General features: G+C 39.7%; 5 protein-coding genes across 9 annotated transcripts; 3 read left to right on the top strand and 2 right to left on the bottom strand.

Annotated features, from left to right (window-relative positions):
• Window positions 1-757: 757 nt before the first annotated feature.
• Window positions 758-3,208, bottom strand: cisd1 (CDGSH iron sulfur domain 1). The gene is made up of 3 exons (XM_018761008.2): window positions 3,099-3,208; window positions 1,895-2,100; window positions 758-1,689 (listed from the first exon to the last, which is right to left on the bottom strand). The coding sequence occupies exons 1-3, from the start codon at window positions 3,121-3,123 to the stop codon at window positions 1,600-1,602; spliced, it is 321 nt and encodes a 106-aa protein (XP_018616524.1). The 5' UTR covers window positions 3,124-3,208; the 3' UTR covers window positions 758-1,599.
• A 38-nt stretch (window positions 3,209-3,246) lies between these two features.
• On the top strand, window positions 3,247-8,151 carry ube2d1b (ubiquitin-conjugating enzyme E2D 1b). Of its 5 annotated transcripts, none has more exons than XM_018760944.2 (8): window positions 3,247-3,290; window positions 4,820-4,968; window positions 6,124-6,187; window positions 6,282-6,313; window positions 6,558-6,635; window positions 6,742-6,847; window positions 7,189-7,282; window positions 7,974-8,151. In XM_018760944.2, the coding sequence occupies exons 2-8, from the start codon at window positions 4,945-4,947 to the stop codon at window positions 8,017-8,019; spliced, it is 444 nt and encodes a 147-aa protein (XP_018616460.1). In that variant the 5' UTR covers window positions 3,247-3,290; window positions 4,820-4,944; the 3' UTR covers window positions 8,020-8,151. The 5 variants fall into 5 exon arrangements, with proteins under 5 accessions (XP_018616460.1, XP_018616463.1, XP_018616458.1 ...); XM_018760947.2 differs by lacking the exon at window positions 3,247-3,290 and adding an exon at window positions 4,050-4,093; XM_018760942.2 differs by lacking the exon at window positions 3,247-3,290 and adding an exon at window positions 4,367-4,520.
• A 1,055-nt stretch (window positions 8,152-9,206) lies between these two features.
• Window positions 9,207-12,727, top strand: LOC108939741 (transcription factor A, mitochondrial-like). The gene is made up of 7 exons (XM_018761331.2): window positions 9,207-9,426; window positions 9,970-10,100; window positions 10,272-10,342; window positions 10,986-11,135; window positions 11,921-12,016; window positions 12,141-12,197; window positions 12,341-12,727. The coding sequence occupies exons 1-7, from the start codon at window positions 9,344-9,346 to the stop codon at window positions 12,524-12,526; spliced, it is 774 nt and encodes a 257-aa protein (XP_018616847.1). The 5' UTR covers window positions 9,207-9,343; the 3' UTR covers window positions 12,527-12,727.
• Window positions 12,728-14,817: 2,090 nt separating this feature from the next.
• Window positions 14,818-19,026, top strand: tfam (transcription factor A, mitochondrial). The gene is made up of 7 exons (XM_018761330.2): window positions 14,818-15,239; window positions 15,511-15,644; window positions 16,012-16,082; window positions 17,075-17,224; window positions 18,033-18,128; window positions 18,233-18,289; window positions 18,392-19,026. Exons 1-7 carry the CDS (start codon window positions 15,139-15,141, stop codon window positions 18,659-18,661), a joined length of 879 nt encoding a protein of 292 aa, XP_018616846.1. The 5' UTR covers window positions 14,818-15,138; the 3' UTR covers window positions 18,662-19,026.
• Window positions 19,027-19,090: 64 nt separating this feature from the next.
• LOC108939517 (DNA-directed RNA polymerase III subunit RPC4) lies at window positions 19,091-22,997 on the bottom strand. Its single transcript, XM_029248692.1, has 8 exons — window positions 22,362-22,997; window positions 21,711-21,757; window positions 21,334-21,488; window positions 21,109-21,233; window positions 20,618-20,723; window positions 20,033-20,301; window positions 19,551-19,703; window positions 19,091-19,379 (listed from the first exon to the last, which is right to left on the bottom strand). The coding sequence occupies exons 1-8, from the start codon at window positions 22,539-22,541 to the stop codon at window positions 19,230-19,232; spliced, it is 1,185 nt and encodes a 394-aa protein (XP_029104525.1). The 5' UTR covers window positions 22,542-22,997; the 3' UTR covers window positions 19,091-19,229.
• Between the last annotated feature and the right edge of the window lie 1,633 nt (window positions 22,998-24,630).

Below are 24,630 nucleotides of genomic sequence, written 5' to 3'. Positions count from 1 at the left end.
ATTTACTTGGCCTAAATTGCTCCAGCAAAAGTACACAGCTGTATAAGTGGGTAAATAATTGTAAATAGCTTACATAAAAACACTTTGAAGAAAAGAATCAGTAAGGAAAATGTACCCTGGCGTGGAGTCACGTTTTCTGAAGATAAAACATTTTCCAGTCGGATATTTACTTATGCGAGGGGCAGGCAAAGTATCAGTAAGATGCATCCAAAACACAATGAATGAAAGCTCCTTAAATAAATTCACTCTGTTTACAGAACGTGTCTCTATGCTGGGGCGCCAACGATTCTAATAGCGTCGCTAAAAAGATGCGTCCTGTTGCCATGGCGACCTCTGGGGAAAGTGCAAAGGTGTTTGCGAATGACGGGAGTGATCATGGGACAGAAAGGTCGACAACTAGCGGTGAATAGCATATGGAAAAAGTTCAATTAGGATTAATTTTAATTATATAAATTAAAAATATTAAAGTAAAAACCTAGCAAGGTATTTTTCATTACACCTATATTATTTACTTTCACTGAACCTAACCCTAAAAATAAATCGAGGGAGATGTGCATTACTAAATTTTTCTTGTAAAATTTTAGCTTCTGCAAACTTATCTGGAACAAGTGGATTTTCATAGTGACTGTGATTAAATGACTGGAATTAAGAATGAGTTATGTACAAATATACTGTACCTCCTGCCCCAAGAGTGTTCACAAAGTCAGTGTTGTGTTAAATGCTGTGCATGTAAGCATATAATACACTTCTGCAGACTTAAATACTTGTATTCATGAGTAAACTTTTATTTTCCATGTATCAGTGGTTGCATTATTTAAACAGAAATCTCTGATGTCAGTCGAACAGTTTCTTATATGAACAATTACCAGTCCCACAGGTACAAGAAAATCATCATCAATTGGCACTTCAGGGAGAGAAAAAAAAAAAAAAAAAACACAAAACAGTCAGAAAATACTGTTCATTTCAGTTATTTTAACTCAAATAGGAGTAATAATAACTGAAATTCTAAACCCTAGTACTTTCAAGCCTGTATATGCAATTTTTTTATAGAAACGACTGCCAGTTAGCACAAATGAACAAATTCCTTTATTGGAATCGATCACTTGTCAGTTTTCTTTTGTTGTTCAGAGGTTTTGAAAGACCTGTCAACATTACAGCCCAAAAGGACCAGGATCATTAGCCCTGGTTTATTGGTTTCCTTTCCAAAAAAAAAAAAAAACAAACAATCAAAAGTCTTAGAACTCATTTACTTACATCACTGACAAACATTCAAAAAATGTAGTGAAGTCACACTGACCAGTAAGTTTCAGTAAAATGTGTTTGTTGAGGAGACTTCATTTGGACTGAATTTACCTGTATCATGTTGAGCATAATTACATGTTAGCCTTAAACATCAGTGTAGCCAGTGGTTTCAAGTTTTTCAAGCCAGAACAATCTACCAAGTAAAACACACAAATCCCACAGCTGACATACTCATATTGCTATGAAAAACAAGCCAGTTACTAATTAAATATCACACTACATATAAACAGCAGGACATTCATGAAAAAAGCAGTACAGCTGTAATTCTGCTTTCTTGGGAAGTATTCTCAGAGGTCTTTAGGCTTCCTTTCTCTTGATTATGAGAGGACCAACATTGTCCCCAGTCTCCTCATTGTGTTTCGTATGGGAGCCGTCACACAATGGGAACTATCAAAAGAGAAGGAGACATGGATTGATCAGCAAAGTTCAAATGCAGTTGCTCAAACGAAAACTCAAAGTCTACATTTCCATGCAATACGTCATTGACATTAAAATTTGCACTGGATGAAATTCCACAGATTACATTCTGGTTTTCCAGCAGTGACTGAAAAATAAAATTTCAACTATAGAAGGCAATGGTCATAACCTTTACCTTCTTGGAGCGCCAGCAACGACAGTACACAGCCTTATCTCCCAGATCCTCAATATCAAAGGCATGCACCACTTTGGGGTTGTCCTTCTGCAGATCCAGGTTTACCCTGGACTTGCAGCACTTGTCTTTTGAGAAGAATGTCCTGTAGACCAGGACACCAACAGCTGCAGTCCCAGCAGCTAGGGAGACCGCTGCGATCCATTCAGCTGCAGGAGAAAATTAGGCGTATGGATGTCAGGCAGGCACATTTACAAAAAAGGATATCCACTTTTAACTTAATTTTGACAAATTTCACTAAATTCTGAGGTTGGTAGGTGCTCAGACATTACATTTAAATGTATTCATTTAGCAGATGCTTTTCTCCACAGGATGTATCATTCAGGGGAAATAAGGTGCATTCAAATAAGAGAGTTTTGGGTGCAGACACAATTAAAACATTGCCATTATTACTGGTATTCATTTCACAAGTAAATCTGAGACTTGGTTACCAAATAAATTATAATGGCAGATTTGTGGTATATGAAAACATTCTTTGAGCCCCTTTTTGAATGCTGGGGGATTCAGCAGTTCTGAGGGACAGAGGGAGCTCATTCCACACACTCAATTCTCTGAAATTCTCTGAAATCACTGAAAACTCAGTGAAACACACAAGTGTTGACTGACAAAATTCCCTTGGTTACCACACAGTAGTGGGGGGGAAAAAAAATCAACAACTTCTGCCATGGTTACGAGTTACAGGTCCTAAAAGAGAGAAGGCGCTGAGTTTCAGCTTCGTAAATAGAGGATATATTGGATCCTACATCATCTCTGCCAGTTTGAATAAAACAGAATACTGAATAAACTGCAATAAAACATCCCAGGGCCCCCAAAGAAACACAAACAGAAAAAGTACTGAGACTCATTGGGTTATCTGCCTGTCACAGACAATTATTCTCGCAAAGTTCCCCAAGGACAAGCATAATCCATAGCTGAAAAAACATCAGATGATCAGATCCTTTACTTTTTCCCCATAAAAACCGATGTCTAGTGTTTGTCTACTACTGAAAGGCGTGATTTATTTCACCAACTCAGAGAGAGGATTATCACCACGTCTGACAATCAATCTTTACTACAAAATTATTTTATACAGACAAACAAATCTAAGTTACAGAAGCAGCATTTTAGAATTCGACTCGTTTGTCACGATCAGCGAAACATCCCCTACCTTTGGACATAGAATTTGACCTCATGTCTAGCAGTACGAGAGCGCGCAGTTTGCTACCCTTATCCTGACAATAAGGTCAGTGGTTAGAGGAAAGAAAACACTTCCGCATACACTGGGCGTCACGTGACCTTGACGCAAGGGAGGTGACGTAGAACTGACGTTATGTGACGTACTGGCAGAAATAGGGAGACGGTACGTGTTTTCACCCAATTTTTTTATTAAACACTCACAATACAAGAACATTAATCCAGAACAATCAAACCCAGCCAAAAAATAAGTAAATAAAAATGAATGCACAAAAAATTACAAAGCATTCTCAGACATCAACACCATAAAAATATGTGTACAGTCTTAATGGCCTTATACGCCACAAGTGTTCATATACTGATAAAATTCTTCAAGAAAAACTGATATTAGGGTTTTTACTGGCAAACGTAGAGCTGTGTGATATTTGGCTAAATTTTCACAGAAATAACACTCAGTGATCGGATCAGGAGGATGTTGAAGTTAAAGTGTCATGTGGTCCCATATTGGAGTAAATTTCTGGATAATGTCCCTTGGGAAAATGTGTGAACGTTACCCATGAAATGTCTTTTGAACTGAGAGAAGTCTCCTGTAAATTAATTCACAAAATTTGCCAGAGTAAATGCTTTCTCCAAGACTTAAAAAACGACATCGACACCTGGTGCTCATTTTGTGAAAATCCCACAGAAACATCTCTTCTATTTCGGTTCTGATTTCTCCTTTTAAAGCATGTTTTGCTTGGATTTCAAAAATGTGAGCGATGACAATAGTTACCATAATATTTTTATTAGGGAAATATATGCATAAGTGTAAATTTAGTAGCTCAAAGCCTTTCTTTCCCCTGTTTATAATCTAAATAAATAAATAAATAAATAAATGAATGAATGAATGAATGAATGAACATTAGTAGAACACTTCGTCTTTCAAAAAAAACCCCAAAGCCCTGCTCCTACTGACGTCTTACGGCACTGGTAATGAATAACTCGTTATTTATTTTTTTTCTGTATTTTTATATTTCTTTTTAAATTCTTTACTAGTCTATTGTTTATTTATTTATGTATTTATTCACTTATTTATTTATTTATTTATTTGTTGTAAATTTTTTCTTCTCCTTGCATACTCCCCCTGGCATTGATATTTGTTGTAAAATGTCAATCCGGTTCCGCGTTTTCATGATCCTGACTTTTGTACTTGTTGGGTTTTGTCAATAAAGTTTGTACAAAAAGATACATATATTTCCTACGTGTGGGTGGACGCAGGGGCAGTTGTACATAGACGCAAACCTCTACTAGGTATTAACATGTATGCAGTTGCATTTCCTTAGTGATTGTAAATGACATGATTGTTAAGTCGAAAAACGCAAGGCTTTTCAAATAATAGCTGCCAGTTAGTTAGTATGTAAGTATTTCGTTTGTTTCATTTGTGGGACTATAAGTACTAGTAATAATATTTTACAACTTTTTTTTGACTAAGTTTTGACAGACGTATTTTCAAAAAAAACAGTGGGACGCAAACCAGCAACCTCCAGGTTTAGTATCATGTCCCCACACTGTTAACACAAATCTGTACACACTGCACTCGAGTACTGTTACAAACCAGCTTCAGCAAATGCGTTGAAATTTTAACGTGTGGGGCTATATTAAGGGGAGAAAGAACTACAAAGCCCACAATGCATTTCGTTATCTTTGTGTGCGCAGAAGGCGGAAACGGAATAAAACCTGGGCTGGACTAATAATTTAAAACGTACCCCGGGAGTGTGGACTGCATCTGGGCTGCTTTTCTTCCTGAAACACTGCATAATTTCATAGACACAAAGTGTCCAATGGCTTTGAAGAGAATTCAGAAGGTAAGTAGGTAACTTATAATATATTGGGCCATTTGAAATAGTTAAAAACACCAGCTGTTTGTACTGGACAGATGACAATGGACTGGCCTGTAAAATGTGTGCGTGTGTATATGTATATTTATATATATATATATATATATATACACACACACACACACACACAGTTTCAGAACCGCTTGTCCCTTACGGGGTCACGGGGAACCGGAGCCTACCCGGCAACACAGGGCATAAGGCCGGAGGGGGAAGGGGACGCACCCAGGACGGGACGCCAGTCCGTCACAAGGCACCCCAAGCGGGACTCGAACCCCAGACCCACCGGAGAATAGGACTGCGGTCCAACCCACTGCACCACCGCACCCCCTATATATATATATATATATATTATATATATTATATATATATCGGTAAATTCAGTTCCTTGGATTAATGTTATATACATTACAGTATATAATGTGAACATATTTCCTCACATGATTAAAACATCCAGTTAGTTCACTGAGTAAAATATTGAAGCACTAGTTTTACACACAGTTTTCTGGATCAGATGTGCAGGCAATTTCAGGGCTTGTTATTTTCCTTGAAATATCTACATTAAATGTAGTGAGCTCATTTTAATTTCTTTCAGTTTGTCATTGATGTCATAAGTGTTTTGCCAGGGACCTGATTACATTATAAAATTACAGCCCCATTGTGTCAGGTGTTTAAAAACATGGTTGTCCTTGTAGGCCTGCAGAAGCCATTGCAAATGTCATTGTACTTAAGATTTTTGTGCTTTAGAGCCTTTAGCTGATGCTTTTCTCCAAAGCAACTTAAAATGTTAAACTACTTTCAGTTGTTTACCCATTTATACAGGTGGGTAATTTTAGAGGAGCAATTCAGGTATGTTACTTAAGGATACTACAGGTGGGATTCAAACCTGCAACCTTTTGGTCTGAAGGCTGCAGCTGTAAACACTGTTACCAGCTGCCCCATTTAACATAAATTAATGTTGAAATTAACTCAACATTAATTTTACATTTAGATTTTTTAGGTAAATTAAGTTACCCCAGGACACATGGTTTGTTTACAGATTCCAATGATATTTTTATGATGATACTGAGCTTTAAGGTATGAGGTTCCCACACTTACTTAAGTAATTTTCTCCTTTCCTTGCAGGAGTTACATGATTTAGAACGAGATCCACCGACACAGTGTTCAGCTGGACCAGTTGGAGAAAACTGTGTGTTTTTTATTTTTTGGTGCTGCTGTTTTCTTTTTGAACAAATCATAATGGTTATTGCGACACTTACATTCACTTTTACCTTTCTTTGTAGTGTTTCACTGGCAAGCAACAATCATTGGACCTGTAAGTATGAATCTTACCATTTTAATCATTGGAAATGTCACAATTTGTCAGACATTTACACACATTTACAAACATTTCAGCACTCTCATATTAAGAATATTCATATTAAAGGTTTTATACTGTAAATTTAAAGCAAGAGAAGTGCAGAAGTGATGTTATTTTATTCTTGAATAATGTGCTAAATGGCATTTTACAATACATAATCAACTTTGTTTTTCAACCATGAAGGACCTCTCTTTTGCAGGGTGACAGCCCATATCAAGGAGGACTATTCTTTCTCACAATCCACTTTCCTACGGATTATCCTTTCAAGCCACCTAAAGTTAGAGACAAATTCTCAAGATGGTCTGGCTGAAACATTCTTCTTAGCTTTCAATTAACACATGTTTCAAAAAGTGAGATTTTTAATATTTTCTGTTTTCCTTCAGGTATCATTTGCCACAAAAATATACCACCCAAACATAAATGGTAATGGAAGTATTTGCCTGGACATCTTGAGATCACAATGGTCTCCAGCATTAACAATATCAAAAGGTATTTGTTTTGATGACACAGCATCTCTATTTTAGCCCAAATAAATGGATGCCAAGTGTGATATCACATAATGTATGTGAACATGATTGATATGTATGAATGTGTGATTTCACTGTTGTTATATGTGCTACTCATTGTTAAAATACACAAAAGAATTTACAGAGGAATGTCCTACCCTACATTAAAAAATAAAACTGAAAATGTGGTATTGACCCCATTTCATTAGACTCACCTAATGTGCCACAAAGTGTTTTTGAGCCGGTTTTCCTGGTAACTAATATTAAAATTTAATACACCGGCAAGGAAATCATATTTACATTTGAAAAAAATCTGTTTTTCAGTTTTATTGTCCATATGTTCATTGCTCTGTGATCCAAACCCTGATGACCCCTTAGTTCCAGATATAGCACACATCTACAAGTCAGACAAAGAGAAGTGAGTATGAGTGCAGAAATCAGTAGTCAACATATGTGTTCTTTTTTTCTTTGACCTTCTCATGAATGAATATTTGCAATTAAACCTTTTTATTAAACTCAAGACTACAGTCAGGTCTCTGCTTACCAACTTCACTGAATGTAATTTCTTGCAATAAAGAAATGTATGTCAGATCTTGAATCCAAAAACAGATTTTGAGACCTTAAATGTAATTTTTCCGTTTATATCTGGGACTAAATAATGGAAGGTTAATAAGGCTGTTCTGTCGTTGAGGTGTGCGAGGAGCGTTTTTTTTATGTAAAGGTCTGCATTTCTTAATCTTTATTGTAAAAACAACATCCATCTATGGTCACTTAGCCACCTATGTTGACAGACAGGTTTTTAATAGGTGCTCTTCACTATGCTGAATTACAGTACTAGCTGTGAAGATGGGTTGCAATCAGTTTTGTTTAATAAATGGTTGTATAAACTAAAAAAAAAAAAACTGTTTACCTGGTTGACTCGTAAAACCAGTTTCAATTCAGTGCATAATATCTGAGACTATACATTATTGTATTCCATACTGTGACAAAATATGGAAAGTTTGAAATTGTGGTTTTAAAATTTTAAACTAGAAGGCACCTTAAAATATGCTGTTCATGCTTGACTTTACCTTATGTTGTAATTGTGTTTCTTTTTTTTTTTTTCCCAGGTATAACAACCTGGCAAAAGAATGGACTGAAAAATATGCAATGTAATAAAAAAAAAAAAAAAAAAGGCTTTACAGATCATTTTAAGCTATACGGCCCCATACATTTTAGAGTCTCACAGTCCTTAAGTAATATTATTAAAAATTGTTTAATATTTTCATATCAGTAATTACAGCTCTACATGGGGGAAAAATGTTTTTTTTTTGGTCTCCCACTTATTTCAAAATATAAATTATGCATTTAGATTAGTTCTACCTTTTAAATACTGTAATTGTCTTTACAAAGTTTTTCCATTTTGTAGTCTAATTTAAAGTCTGTATTGGATCTATTTTTATCATTTTGAATTAAAAGTTATTTTGAAATAATTTTGTGAGCTTTTTGCAGGTTTATTGCACTATGTCTTGCCTCTTCTACAAGTCAGATGTAACAAAGTGGATCAGAAGACAAAGACTGACATCTATTGTCTCCATACACTGTGTTTCTGTCACAAAATTGGGGTGGCCTTGATCATTAACACTCAAACAATAAATACTAGGCCTACAGGTCATCACATCCAAGAGTCATCTGCTAATATAACTGCATTTCATATTAAATTCCTTTACAACTGAACCAGTGATACTTTACATTATCAAAATTAATCAAATTTACTTTGGGGATTAATGCCAGATAAATAAAATTCAAAAGTTAAATTGCAAATTTAGTACTGCAGTGACACACAACAGGTGCAGCGGCTTTAGCCGGGTTTTGCTCTTTGGCGGGTCTGGGGTTCGAGTCCCCCTTGGAGTGCCTTGCGACGGACTGGCATCCCGTCCTGGTGTGTCCCCTCCCCCTGCAACCCTTCACCCTGTGATCGCCGCGACCCGGCTTGGAACAAGCGGTTTCAGACTGTGTGTGTGTGTATGATACACAACAGTTCGAGTAGCGGTAAAGGACTAATAATTTGTTACCTGAAGGTTGCCGGTTCACGCCATTTAAGAAGAATTACTATTAGACTGCTGTCTTTTAGGGTGAAGCGGTCGCTTCCAGCACTAAGACTCATTTTCCCATAGGGCCCCTCGACAACAGGAACCTCCTTATTTCGACAGCATGAAGGCGTGTGAGAACCTTCTTGTTCCTTATTCTGATTGGTGGAGGAGCAAAATCCCCTCAATTCTCATTGACTCGTGAAAAGTACGTAAATGCGTATGACGTAGTAGTGACGCGTTACGCAACCAATGGGAAAAATTCAGCGCGGTTCTTCAGCCTGCTATTTGGGACTGACGCGGTCATGCCCGTGCGGACCAGTTTATTTTCATGAACTTGGTTCTGGAGTGTTTATGTCCGACCGTCCCAACCAATGCATATTTGTACTAAGATTGTGATTTTGTAGAAAATGGTGCCCTGCACCTTATTTTCGTCGTGTATCACCCTTCTGGGCAAAGAGCTCAGAGTCAGTCTTTGCATTGGTGCAGCTCGGTAAGTACGAAGGAGGGATACGAAGAAGAACATGATGATCATCATAAATTCATTAAAATGAGAGTAGTCATAAGTTATCTGTTCTAAATTGTCTTCTCTGTAGTCATGTTTGTAACGACTTTTAAGTGTGTCTAAGTTTTTTTAAAAATATACGTCTCTGGGAATCATGCATTACATTTACCTTTTTGTTTAGCCTACATTTTTCTTAATAAAAGCAACTTGAATGTTTTTTTTTACAGTTATTTACCCATAGGTGGGTAATTTTACTGGAGCAAGTTGGGTAGTACCTTGCTCAAGGGTACAGGTGGAGGTGAGACTCAAACCTGCAACCTTTGGGGTCCAAGGCAGCAGCACTACGCTACCATGATCCATCCATGTGTCCTTGATCATGTCCAACCGCAACCCCCTATGAATAATATGGAACTATGTCCATGTGCACTTTTAGGACAGAAAGACAGTGTCATGAGGAGGGAGTGTAAAAGTGTGGTTTTCAACCATGCTCTGTGTTACTGCTCCACCATTCCCCATCCCTGCTGTGTTAAGGTGCACCGGTGTTGTGGGTTCAGCACTCAGGGCTTTCGGCTCCAGCGCGGACGGACCCCCGAAGAAGCCCCTGAATGCCTACATGCGATATGCGCAGCAGCAGAGGCCCCTCATAGTCGCCCAGCGTCCAGGTGAAATGCAGTCCGCATCGACCCCCTCTTGAAGCTTATTTGCCAAATAATTTGGCGGATATGACCCACACAACTCTGTTTAAACACGGCATGATTGTTTTTTAGTTGTGCTACCGTTATGTACAGGTGTTTGTCACAAATGTGTCATTTTAACACGATTCTCGTTCTCAGGACTCTCGGTTCCTGATGTAACTCGAGAAGTTGCACAGCGGTGGAAGGAGCTCACAACTGAGCAGAAAAGGGTAAGGCCGTACTTTAGTTTAATAATACTCACTACCTGTTTATCCTTTAGTTTGTGGGCAAAAAAAGTCCTTGCATATATTGAACATGTGTGGGAAATTGAAAAGACTGTAATTTGTTTTCCAGTACCAGTGTATGATGATTTTAATGGTGGAGGTGTTGCCAGTTGAAATGAAATGAAATATACATTTAAATTTATTCATTTAGCAGACGCTTTTGTCCAAAGTGATGTACATCTCATCAAAAATGCAATTTGTGCATTACATTAAGAGAAAGAGACATGGCTGCAGACATATGACTCTTAAGTAAACCTGGTTTGTTACCTTCCACTTGATGCACCGATGTTCATTGCTCGAGTAGGTGCATAAACGCAGGATAGACGAATCCTGATAACCTCCTCCTAATTTTTTTGTTTTTTTTTTAAATAATATGATACACAAACAATCACAAGTGATTTAACAGAATAACACCATATGCATATTTAATTATTGCATGCTGGAGTAGATTATTTTCTATATTATATACTGTATTATTTTCAAGTTGGTGAAAAACAGCTTAAGGTTCCACTAGTTAACCTTGACCTCCTGGAGCAGGTGCAACAGGTGTGTTTTTGATTTAAGTCAGAATTTGGAAATGTTCTTAAAGCCCTACGTGGACACATCAGCAGCAGCCATGCAGCAGTATTATGCCGAGATGGAGAAGTACAAAGCCCAGCTCACTCGGGATCAGTCTGCTCTTTTGGAAAAGAAGAAGCGGGAAAGCATGGCCAAAAAAGAGGCCACCAAGAAAAAGAGGGCGAGTAGTCTTTCTAATCCTCACTCTTTTCCACAGTTTTGTCTTGTATTGTACTGGATTATTATAGTGTAATAATAATAATAATTCTATTTATATCTTTATATCTCTTACTCACATTCCCTTGCATTTGTATAGAACATACCTGTACATACATATGTCTAGTGACTATTTTTGTATATTGTGTACTTTATTTTTTTATATTTTTTTATCCTTTATTCACATTCTATCTTCTCATCTGTGTCTTGTTACTGTCATTCTGTCTGTGCTGTGGAAGTTTCTGTCACCAAGACAAATTCCTTGTATGTGTGAACATACTTGGCAATAAAACTCGTTCTGATTCTGATAATAGAAACAGAGCAATGTGTTCCTCTAATGGGGGGTGCGGTGGTGCAGCAGGTTTGGCCGGGGGCCGCTGTGTGGTGCCTTGCGGTGGACTGGTGTCCTATCCGGGGTGTGTCCCCACCCCCTCCGGCCCTGTGCTGCCGGGTTGGGCTCTGGTTTGCCGCAACCCTGCTCGGGACAAGCGGTTGTAGACGTTGTGTGTATGTGTTCCCAGAGAATATTGTGTGGGGAAACCATTGCTTGGCTGTAAAGAATACATTTTTGCTTAATAATACCCTGTAACCCAGTATTGTGTGTAGAAATTTTCCAAGTGAATACAAATGATATTTGGGCTGCAGTTAAAGTGGAATGGAAAATCGTGTCATAGGCTGTATATAGAAATAAAAGTAAGATGTTTTGAAGTCACTTCCTATGCAGTTTATTAATTTTTGTGGATTTACCAGGAACTGAAAAGTCTGGGAAAGCCCAAGCGCCCCAGGACTGCTGTCAACATCTTTATGACAGAGCATTTTGAAGAAGCAAAAGGAAAAACAGCAGTGGTGAGATCTACAAACTGTTCTTTTCACATGCAATGAATTTGCTTTTTTTATTTTTATTTTTACAGCTGTCATTTTTAAACACAGTAGTGCCTGTTTTGAGTCTGTCCAATTTTTCCATTGGTAGGCCAAGATGAAAGCCTTAATGGACATCTGGATGAACTTGTATGCTGCCCAGAAACAAGTGAGTCTTACTGCATGAAACTGGAAAAATATTTCACGATTTCTATATAATTTCATGTCATCCTCATAGCCTCAATCTCGTCACATACAGCATATCATTATTATGTTAATGGGGTTCACATAGGTATATCTACTCCTTTTAAGGCCTACCTGCAGCTCGCAGAAGATGACAGAATCCGTTACAAAGTTGAAATGAAGACCTGGGAAGAGCAAATGATCAAGATGGGAAGGGAGGACCTCGTTCGAAAGAAATCTACTGGAGAAAAAAGGTCCAGGGAGCAAAATAAGGGAACAAAAAGTTTAGAGTTGAGTCCGTTAAAGCAAAGGTGACTTTAAGCTACACTGCAGTTGGCTGAATTGAAAGGAAAGCTGATGTAGCAGGTTAAAGACAGAAGAACCTGAAGTTCAGCACTTGTAAATAGTAGTCCCAGACTCTGTGATGGATTTTCAGCACTAAAAGTTTTAGTATTTTTCTAAGGTTATAAAGTGATCGTGCTAAGAGACAATGGATATTGTATGCAACTGGAGATAATGTAGAAAATTTTTTTTTTAAATGTTAAATTGATCCAAATGTGAATGATGATTTTTTTTTTTTTTCCTGTTTAAAATATACATTTCTAGACCTCAGTCGGTGTTTTGACTTTTAAAGAACTGTATGTTCAGTTCCTTCAGTTGTATCATTCATGATATGTGTTAAAGACTTTTTCATTGATTATAAGTTTTGAAAAAGGTGTTTTTCCACATTATAATTTAGTGTTTTCATTAAGTTGGAGAATAACTGAACTAATGTTCTATCGTATCGTATTAAAATGTAAAAATGTGGTCTTGCTGGTTTTAATGGGTTCACTTTCTTTCCTTAACCTGAACGTAGAATGTACATTTTTCACACAACATTTATCCCAAGGAACAGGAGATGGCTTATAATTCATTATTGATGTTAAACATGGAATAAAAACAATTTTCACAGGTTGCTCGTGTTATAAAAGTGATCTTACATATTCTTCCTTTGTCATCTGCTCTAGCAATATGACATGTAATAATGCAAACTCACTTTTTATAATAAAAAAAAAAATGAAAAAAACAACAGATGTACACATTACAACACAAACACACATTATGGAAAAAAGAAAAAATGGAGAAAACAAGGATAAGGTATGCCTTGCTTTCATACTGTATATATTTTGAAATTGCTTGCAAGTACATTTCACATATAAATTAAGTGTTAAAGATTGGACTCTTTACACCACCTTGTTTTGTGTATGTAATAATGCATCAATATGATAAGTCAATTACAAAGATTTTTTTAAAAGTAATTTTCAGTAGAAAGTTTTAATATCACTATTAGTTTCTTTTTAATATAATACCAAGGGACAAAACCAAAATAAATTTAGAATATTTTCATGGCTACTTTCACAAAAAGTGCATTGATCATATTATTTATTTTAAGTGTTCCTTCTGCTGCTGTTTGAGGGTTGCCACACAAAATTTCATTGCATTGCATAGAATGAGAAAGTATCTTATATTCATCTTAAATCATTACATAAAAAGGGTCTTTATTGGGCAGATTTCATGGAGTAATTTATATGAAACATCATAAACCTTGTTATACAATATTTATTGGGGATCATCCATATTTTTTCCAATATATCTGTTTCATAAATGAGGAGTTCCCATATAATTGTAACTGCAAGGATACCATACACTTGCTGTATAGATCTTAAAAGTTTATTACATCCATGACTCAGAATATCCTTTTCTTGTAGTCTGATACGTGTTGTAAATTCTTCAAATGTTGCTAACAGATGATCATTTTGATTTTGAAACAAAGTCAATATTTCCATAGGAAGTGCAGTAATTACACAGAAATATTGACAAATTAATTGAAACACTGTACCTATTAACAAATTTAATGTAATGTTTCACCAACAGTACTGATTAGTTTTACCCAAATTATGCCATTTTGAATCAAATTTTCAAAAAAAAAATTTTTTTTTCTAACTTTTATCTATCTATTGTTCACGATGGAGTATTTGTGTGGGGAAAATACACACTTGTTATGTTTATACAAAGTGACCATGTAAGGAGTACTTGTTTATGAAAACTAGTTTCTACGGGATTTTCCCCATATCAAAACTGCATTTAAGTAAATATTCTATACCACCCACTTTTTTAAACAAAATTAAACTAGACTAGGGGATACAAACTCTGAAGTAATTTTCTCATGAGAGAAAGCTAGAACACTCTTTGATCCGTTTTGCACAAATTTGAGAACTCTTTTATACCTGTACACAAATACATCTATAAACAAATATGGTCTCGGCTTAATTTTAAGATAAAAATAAAATGTTTTTGTTGACTTCATTCGGTGTATTTTACCGCTGTCGAAAGCGCGATTTCAAATCTTTCCATATTTTAAGAGTCAACTGGTCTTCCCACAATGCACTTCAGCAACAACTGAGGGAGAGTATGTAAAAAAACCGTACGGTAATTCGCCTTTTGATTGGTCGAGAGCTCCAGTTTTGTCCACTCTCATTGGTTAACTTGTGAAGCAAAGCTCGAAGTGATCGATTCCCTGCATTATCCCGCTTGATCTTTGAAAAAAAAAAAAAAAAAAAAAAAAAAAAAAAAAAAAACGATAACTAAGACTGTGCAGTTAATAGCTCTGCTTTATTTTCGTACAGTTAATTTCCGTGAATCGGAAGTATAAACTACTCTGTCGTTATCTCTCACATTCAGCGAAGTCGGAAGTGTAAGTTTACCGCGGTTCCAACGCCCCCTTCTTGGGCCTGGATGATGCTTTGAGCGCCTTGTTACCTTCCATGCCCTGTGCGGAGCTCAAGGTCTGCGGGCAAAGCGACGACCCGTCCACTCTGAAAGAAGTCTTTCTCAGCTCAGTGCACGACCGCATGTGTTTGCGCAGACATTAATTTGCGCGAACCACGATGCTCACGTGCGGCGTCGCCGTGGCCGCGGGAGCGCGCCTCCTGCTCAAACCCCTGGGGTTCCTGCAAACCAGGCTGGTTACCAGCGCCTCTGTTCTGAGGTAAGTTCTGCTGGACGCAGCATCTCCCTGTGTTGTGCAGGAGCCGCGAGTTGGCTGCATTTAATATTTGAGAAATTAAATATAAATGCCAGTGAAAGGTGTGAGTACGAGGAGGAGAAGAGCTGCTGGGAACTGGGTTTTTTATCACTAACCTCCAGCTCTGGTTAACGCGGCGACTAGGGACCAGCGCGCGGATTCATACTTCTCACCGCCGCTGAGTGACCGTTCAAGTACGTTCTTTTTGATCAAGCGTGCGCGTGTATGTGCGCAGGCGCAGGTGTGTCTCCGCGCTCCCGGCGGCCCGGTGCTTCGGCAGTTCCTCGGACGGCCCCCCGAAGAGACCCAAGACGAGCTACATGCATTTCGCCGAGCAGCAGTGGCCCCTCGCCCTGCGCCAGTTCCCAGGTGGAGTTCAGTGTGTCTCTCAGCAGCCAGAGACTCACTGTCCGTCGTGTCTGTCTCTCTGTCTGTATGATTGATGTCTCTGTCCGTCTCTGCCTGTCTCTGTCTCTCACTCTTATCCGTGCGTCTTTCTTTCTGCCTGCCTGCCTGCCTGCCTGTATGTCTCTGTCTGTCTCATGTGTCTGTCTGTCTCATGTCTCTGTCTGTCATTTTTTGTGTCTGTGTGTCTCTCGCTCTTTCTCTGCGTGTCTCTTCCTGTCTCTTGTCTCGCTGTCTGCCTGCCTATCCCTCTCTCTCTGTCGCCATATCATCTGTGTCTGTCGGTCTCTCACTAAATACTGACGTCATGCATCAAATATCCTTTAACCAGAGGCCAAAGTTGTTGATCTTAGTCGAAAGATTGGACAGAAATGGAGGGAAATGACACCTGAGCAAAAAAAGGTAAGAACTGCCCCTTTATAATCAGTATAAACTGTATACCATACCTTAAAACCTGTCACTATATACTGTTTATAAATCTTTGTATATGTTTGTCTGTTTATACATATATCTATACTAGATGTGTAGATGTCTGTCTTTTACCTTGTGTACATCTGTGTTTACAGTGCCTTCCATAGTTTACTACCACACACACACACACACACACACACACACACACACACACATTGCCTGAAACCTCTTGTCCCGAGCGGGGTCGCGGCGAGCCGGAGCCTAACCCGGCAACACATGGTGCAAGGATAGAGGGGGAGGGGGAGGGGGAGGGGGAGGGGGGACACCCAGGACGGGACGCCAGTCCGTCGCACGGCACCCCAAATGGGAGTCGAACCCCAGACCTACCAGAGAGCAGGCACAGGCCAAACCCGCTGCGCCACCACATCCCTCTAGTCTACCACCACTATTTTTTTAAATCACAAATTTTACATTGATATTTCCTACTTTTATTTTACAACAAAAACACTGAAAATTTTAATTATATAAAACATTATATTAGTAAATAGTATTCAAGAAAAATCATCTGCAGTGTTCTTTTTGCGTTCAGCACCTGCTCATTAACACTTGGTAGAGCCACCCTTTGCTACAAGAACAGCTTTAAGACTTTTTGGGGGGAGTATGTACCAGCTTTGTATGCTGTTCAGCGGTGATTTTGGCTCACTTTTGTAGGCACATTTGCATATTTGTGTATCTGTTGGTCTATCTGTATTTCTATAGTTATTTTTAAGTATAGTAGCGAATGTCTTACTATACATAAAAATGGCCCTTTGTCATCTGTCTAATCAAGTATGTTGTCGGTTGAATGTTAAATGTGCTGTTTGCATTATTTACAAATTTGCACAATTCATAATTATTTGGAAACAGTCAGATACAGAAATACTCTTAAGGCATCAGGTGGTTTCACAGCTGTGCATATATTGATAAATTGTTATTTTTTGAAGCCCTTTATTGAGGCATCAGCTGCTTCCAGGGAGCAGTACAATGCTGAGATGGAGCGGTACAGAGCCCAGCTCACTCCTGCTCAGTCTGCTGCATTGAAGGAAGAAAAGAGAGAGAAACTGGCAAAGAGGAAGGCCACCAGGAAGAAGAGGGTGAGTAAAATCATGCCTCAGACCCCCCTCAGACTTGTGCCCAGTGACTGTGGGGTAGGTTCCAAATCACCGCAACCCCGACCAGGACAAACAATTATTTAAATTATATGGATGGATTTTTTTCAAAGTGACTTCCATTGTTGCACTGCATTTTTGCATTATTATCAACTGTTGCATTGATTCATCCATTTATACAGCTGGGTAATTTTTGCCGGGGTAGTTCAAGGTAAATAGATCGAGAGTATGAGATTTGGAGCTGGAATATGAACCTGGATCTTTTGAGTCTGTATAAAAATGCGCTATAAACATGTAATCTTCAACTTTGTTATTTAAACATTGTGAAAACGTGTTCTAAGAGAAGGGCAGAGGATGTGTGAAACTTTGGTGCCAAACATGAAACACCGGACAGTAGTAATATGCAAAACAATCACCATGTCCAAGTAATAAACAAGACAACAGTAATGCAAATGATAGACAACAGCAATATTTACATTTGTACAACAGTACAACTGAGTGTGGAAATGAACATAGTGGGCAAACAGCAGTGCAATTAAGAGATGATGTCCAAAGGTGGACAGGATTTAGGACATGGCAAGACCAGAAGTGGTTAGGGGTGGGTGCAAATAGGTAATTTTACTGAGGAGACAGATGGCTTCAGAAAACAAGTTATGGTGATGGGAATGGATTTTATCACTTTTTTCCCCTTACAGACAGCTTAGTGAATAAAATTGTGACAATAGACATTCCACTCAGTGCCGCAACAAATCAGTGTATGTCTGGTTATAATTTAGTTTGTTTTTGTTCCCAGGAGCTGAGAAATCTTGGTAAACCTAAGCGTCCCCGGACTGCCCTCATCATCTTCATCACAGAGAATTATGCAGAAACAAAAGGAGCAACAATGATTGTGAGAATTATCTGTAGTGAAAATTACATTTCCTGTTAGTCTTTAGAAAACATTTCATGTATTTTGTGCTGGTAAATCTAAGAACAACTACCTTTCTACATTAGGCAAAGGCAAAGACTTTGATGGATGCCTGGAAGAAATTGAGTGAGGCAGAGAAACAGGTGAGAGCTCAGCATTTCAACTGGAAAGATTGCTCTTGTTTTACTGTAACATTACAGTCACGGTATTGATGAAGACCTGCACCTTTTTGCTATCCATCTAAGGTGTACTTGCAACAAGCCGAAGACGATAAAGTGCGTTACAGAAATGAAATGAAAGCTTGGGAGGAACACATGACAGAGATTGGAAGGGAGGACCTCATTCGAAGGACTGTTAGTAAGGTTAAAAAAACAGCATCTCCAAAACGAGGTAAAAAGAAGTCCAGAGTCAAGACAATTAAAACCAAAGGAAGTGTGAATCCTGCAGGCAGTAAGGAGTTAGATACCACGGCGGCAAACAAGGCAACACGGAAGAGTAGAAAGGCTGAAGAGTGATCGCATCCGTCATAAAGGCAAGACCGTCCTGAATAAAATCACTGTAGAACAGGGATACACCTCTAAGTATTTGTGTTCCTATACATACTGTGACTGAGTGTCATGAGCAAGTTGTGATGCCTTTGACCTCAAGTAGAGGTCCACACAACTGTTTCAGCTCTGTAAATAAAAGGAAATGAAGACTCCACTTTGTACTTTTCAGAAGTCATATATGCTAAGATGTCGTGTTGCTTTGTTAACTAAATAGATGCAAGTAAAATGGCCAGTTTATTCATAAAGTACTGAAATAGTAATTAAACTCTGCATTCGATGTATCCGATTTGTATGGTTTAGACAAAGAATTCAATGTTTTTCATAACCATTAATAGCACAATAAACATGTTTATTTTCTATAAAAAGGTCAAGTTGTCAATGCAAATATTTTCGCATTGTTCTATACAAGTACTGACAAGTTCTTGTGAACGCACTGTGGGGGGAACATGAATCAGCAGTAGGTTGTACAGTCCAATATACACATTTATGCAAGAACACAACAAAGCTTTAGTTTCTAGTGGCGGTCAATGCGGCACTAGGAGTTCTCTGAGCGAGCACTGGATGATCGCTCAACCTCTTGCAGAAGAGACTCAAAGTCCGGAGAGCAGACCAGCTTGTGCTTGACGTTTCCCAGGACGCACATGTCGCCCGTGAAGCCTTCGGACAACCGGACGGACACGAGTTGCTGAGAAAGCAAAAAAAAAAACTCACTTAATTTTAGAACTGTTTAGAGTACACATTGTATGCTGTAGGTGCTGGCTCCTAAAAATAAAGTGATATGGCATGTGTACATTCTAGTCTACAAAGGTAACATGACATGAAGACCGCAGCAACTGGGGAAACAATGGACTCGTACCTGCAGAAAAGAGAATGCTGCTCCTTCTGAAACATCCATGATGACTTCCCCCAAGACCAGCTGAACTTTCCCAGATTTTCTAATCTGGACTTTTCCTATCAATCCCTCAGAAAAGTCTGACAGCACAGGTGCTGTTTCTTTTCCTACAGGTTCCTAAAAAATGTCATTTGAGAGAGGTTTTTAAAAAAAAAAAAAAAAAAAAAAAAACAAAGACATGAACTGTCCACTTATTCTTTTTCATTTACCTCCCTAAACCAAGGGATTTCAAAACAGGAAAACAAACGTACAGTTTAAAGTTGTTACAAGTTAAAATACTGAGAATGTGAGAATACTGGTTGTTTTTGGGAAAAGTATTTTTAAATACCACATTTTTTTAGACTTACCATCTGTGATTATCACATTTAATGGTGGTAATTACAAAAGCATCTAGAGAAAATAATTCATAAGCCTTGAATGCATGTAAAAATAAAAAAAAAACTGACCTGTGCTTTGAATTGAGGTACATGTTTGTCTTCAGACTTGCAGTCCCTTTTATTGAGCTTGTCGTCGTGTGATGCCGGCTGACCCGGCACACTGTCTGGAAGCTGAATAAACAGCAGAGTTTCCTCCTCTGATATGCTGAGCTGCTGGAAAAGTTCTGCAACGCCAGGTTCCCGAGGGGTCAAGGCCCCGTTTGTGACCACAGGGTACCTCTGGGGCTTTGTGCTCGGTACTCTGTAACCTGTACGGTCGATAGCCGCTTCTTCTTTAACTGTAAATATTCAGGAAACCACTTTGAGCCACAATCTGTGTATCTGTACCTGCCGTCGAAGTGATCAGAGTAATAACAATGTTGTACCAATTGAGAAGAAACCACTTAAGTGCTGCAGTGTAAACGAGTGGGTTATAATCCTATTACAGGTTGTATGAGATACATGTCGCTTTGGAGAAAAGCGTCTGCTGAATGAATAAATTTAAATGTACATGTTAAATAAAGAACATGCTTAGACTATTAACACACACCTGTACAATGTTAAAAATTTTTTTTTAACTATACTTGGGCTTCTTTTCTTATGCAAAACACTTACCTTGACTTGTTGGCTCATTAGTAATGAAAAAATCACTTGACTTATGCAGAGGCAGTTGAATGGGTCTGTTTCTTGCATCATTTTTCAAACCTGGGTCGTCCAAAAACTGGGAAATAAAAAAAAAGAACAATACAATATAATAATAAACACTGTAAGGGGGGCGCAACGGGTTTGTCCGGGTCCAGCTCTCTGGCTCGAGTCCTGCTTGGGGTGCTGTGCGACGGACTGGCGTCGCGTCCTGGGTGTACACCCCCCACCCGTGTTGCTGGGTTAGGCTCCGGCTTGCTGTGCCCTGCTTAGGATAAGTGGTTTCGGGACAGTGCGTGTGCATGTGTGTGTAAAGTGAGGTCTGTCTATAAGTGTCAATTAGTTCGGATATACAAGACACCAGAGCTGATTTGGAAGAGGACAGGGCAGATCTGTCAAATGGGAAGCGACTTTGTGCCTTTTTTTTTTTTTTTTTTTTACATGTTAACATGACTACAGTTTACATCGTCCCGCTGGAGCTTCTGTAAAATCTCATCCTCGTCGTCCTCCGAAACGAGCTTCTCCTTTTTGATGGACTTTAACACCGGCGAGGGTCCACACTCGCTCTGTTCTGTCCTCCCCCAGCTGCCTGGGATAAATAAAAACGAAACACTTTCAGCCTCTTAAGAGCACGATTTCAGTCCGCTGCACCCAGGTGTGCCAGTCGGTGTCGGCGATGCCCAGTTTACCTGTTTTCCTAATAGTGTCGGCAGGACCCTGTTCAAAAATAGAGTGTGACTGGATAGTCTGCGGCCGCTCCCTTCTCCTGCCTCGGCCTTCCCTGGACCTCTCCTCCCGCTCTCGTTTCTCCTTCTTCGGAGCGGTGTGAGCTTCTTCTTTTGCCCTTAAATTAAATTTGCAACAGTAAATTACTACAGCTTTCCATGTAAATCATGAGCACGTCGTGTCTCCTCCGTTCAGCACGTAGCGTCTTCATCAGAAATATTAATATATGAGTGAACACACTACTCGTTTTTAGAAAGTGGGCAAAAGCAGCACTGGAACAGGTAAGTTGGAGTAACGCCTTGTACGTATGGTAAATGTAAATGCAGAGACTGACACTTACTCATCTTTTGTTTTCCGAACAGAATGCACATTGGGGACAAAGGTTTTCTAAGAAGGAAGGAAAGAGATAGCGAAGGTGAGCGGATTACTAGCAATGATCTCGATACAAAGAGCAGAGCCCCGATATCGAGTTATTTACTTTTCCCACCGTTCAATTTCTCTGATGTTTTTCTCCGAACTGACTTATAACGCTGAGATATCTACACAGCTGGGTAATTTTACTAGAGCAATTCAGGGTAAGTACCTTGCTCAAGGGTCCTACAGCTGGAGGTGACTCGAACCTGTGACCTTTGGGACTAAGCCTAAGGCAGCAGCTCAAACCCCTATTACTACCAGCAGCCTTTACTGTATCCTGCACTTGAACTGTCACATGACCAACTTTGTAACGAGTTACCCCTTTACAGAGGTGGGTATGATATTGCTACTGTATCAGCTGGGGGGGGGGGGGAACTGGGTGGCACTAGAGCAGGAACCCAGGGGATTCGAACCCTTAACCTCGAGTCGAGCCTTACGGGTCGCGTCCGCACAACCCCCCCCCCCCAATAAGTTCAGTGTTTCACACTCTAATAACTGTGTGCAGCGGAGGCTCGCGCGCCCCCGGCTTCACGCGGCGAGGTGAGCCTGAGGTGAAGTGAGGAGCCGCCACACGGACCTTCTTAAAGCCGCCCAGCGTGAGGTCTCTGGAGCGCAGCGAGCTCAGCCTTCCCGGCGGGGGTGTGGGGCTCAGCGCCGCCCTGCCCGGCAGGCTTCTGCCCAGGGGGAAGCCGGGTCGTGGGCACGACGGGCCGGCGGCGGCGGCGGCGGCGGCGTCCGCGTCGCGCGGCTCCGACATCCCGCCAAAAACGGAAAAAAAAAAAAAAAAAAAAAAGGCTGCGCGAGATGGAGACAGAACAAAAAGAGAGGCGCGGAACGTCAGCGCTCCCGACGCGCACTGCCGCTCGCCACGGCGAGGGAAACAGTTCAGACGTCGCAAAGCGCCACAGCTCCGTTAATATCGCGCGCGCGCAGGCTCTTAGGGGCGCGTTTATGCAGCGCGAACCGCCGAAGACGTCGCCGCAGAGCCGGGTCGAGCCTCCATTTTGTGTGCAACGCGCGGGCTACGCGAGCTGCGTCTCCGGGACGCGACGGCTCTGGGCGGCAGCCTGAAAGCACGAGCTCGGAGACGCATCGTTCGCGCGCCCTGCGCGTACACAACGCACCGCGCACCGTTACGTATTATACGCACGTTATTGTGCTCGCATGTTGCAACGGGAGTGAACGTGTAGTCCTGCGCGTTGCCGCTCGCCAGTGTTCAGGTGCACTTCCACGGGTGACCTCATGGGGGCAGCACGTTTGCGCAACTGTCTACAGCCGCCATATGACGCCTGCACGAGGATTTATATTATTATTAAAGTGTATTCTTCATCCCTCCACCGGTAATTTCCGACACATTTATATAGCTATTGTTCAGCACAGTCACTAAGAGTAAATACCTTAATCGTTGGTAATAAGGGGGACTCGAACCGCTAACCTTCTGGATACAAGTAGGTTGTTTTAACCGCATTGCTGCCCTTCCAATTTGTAGGTCTTCTTCGTATTGTAAAATAAATTGAAAACCTGAAAGGGGACGTTGGCGTCCCAAGGCTACACTATTTCTATAACAAGCATTTCAGACGGTTTATTTATATATATTTTCTTAAATTTCATACACTGGAAATTATTATTTTAATAAACCTCGTGATGGCACTATTTACCCTGCTTTCTGTGCTGGGACTCAACTTTGTTGACGTGAAAAGCAAGTGACATTAAACAGAACGTTATGGGGAAAAAAAAATCTCTTAACTGAGTATCACTAGAAATAAGAGTTTATTTCTACAGCTGAAAAGCTATTTAAATATGCAATTAAAAGGATAGGATGCAATTTAAAGGATAGAGGGATATCAAAATGACATAACCATGATGTAACCGCTCTTACAACAAGCAGTGATGTTCTAAAACCATTAAAACCTATAAAACCCTAAAACCTATAAAGCCAAATTCTGCATTATGAAATGTTCTCTGCTGGAATGAGCATCTTCACCCACTGAGGAGAAGTATCACTGCACAGGTACAGATACTACACACAGACTAGACATCATATAAGAGGCCTGAAGGTCTCTATAAGACGTAATAGGACAATCATAATTCATATGCCTGAAATGTGACAATAGCAAAGATAGTGATTTGAACCCATGTGCAGTTTTTATTTATTTCTGCCTTTGTTATTCTACCAAATCTCACATCAACGGCGAGTCTCTGACAACCGTGGTTACTGGAAGAACGTTGTTACCTTGACCGATGCTGAAGGTGCCATCGATCATCATTAAAATATTAAACATGAACTGTCTGAAGCTCCGTGATGCTCATCTTCTGCTTCTGGTAGAGAGCTGGTAGCGTTGTGGTTTTTAGCTGCTGCCTTTGAATCCAAAAGTTTGATCCCCACCTCTAGCTGTAATACCATTAAGCAAGTACTTACCCTAAATTGCTCCAGTAAAATTACCCAACTCCATAAATGGGTAAATAATTGTAAGTAGCTTAACATTATAAGTCTCTTTGGAGAAAAGTGTCAGCTAAATGTACATAGACCTATTCAAAAAAAATAATAAACCATTAGGTTGCTGCTTCTTGTCATCTTGGAGCTCCGGCCAGCCTCCCTTCCTCCTCATCTCCTTCCAGTATCAATGAACAAGTACACTGTAAGTCACCAAGGACAGAGGTGTCCCGTAAACAAGTAATTATTCACGTGATAACTTTCCTTTTTAAATAAATGTAGAATTTTAGGCTTGTACTACAGTTATTTACCTTTTTCTACACCTGGGTAGTTTTTAGTGTATCAATGGAGGAGACATTCTTTGAGCAAGGGTACTTCAGCAAGTGCTGGGATTCAAACCCAGCCCCTTCAG

Source organism: Scleropages formosus, chromosome 24, assembly GCF_900964775.1.
Source record: "Scleropages formosus chromosome 24, fSclFor1.1, whole genome shotgun sequence".
NCBI lineage: Eukaryota > Metazoa > Chordata > Actinopteri > Osteoglossiformes > Osteoglossidae > Scleropages > Scleropages formosus.
The sequence above is the reverse complement of the archived record's forward strand: the minus strand, read 5'-3'. Positions and strand labels throughout refer to the sequence as shown.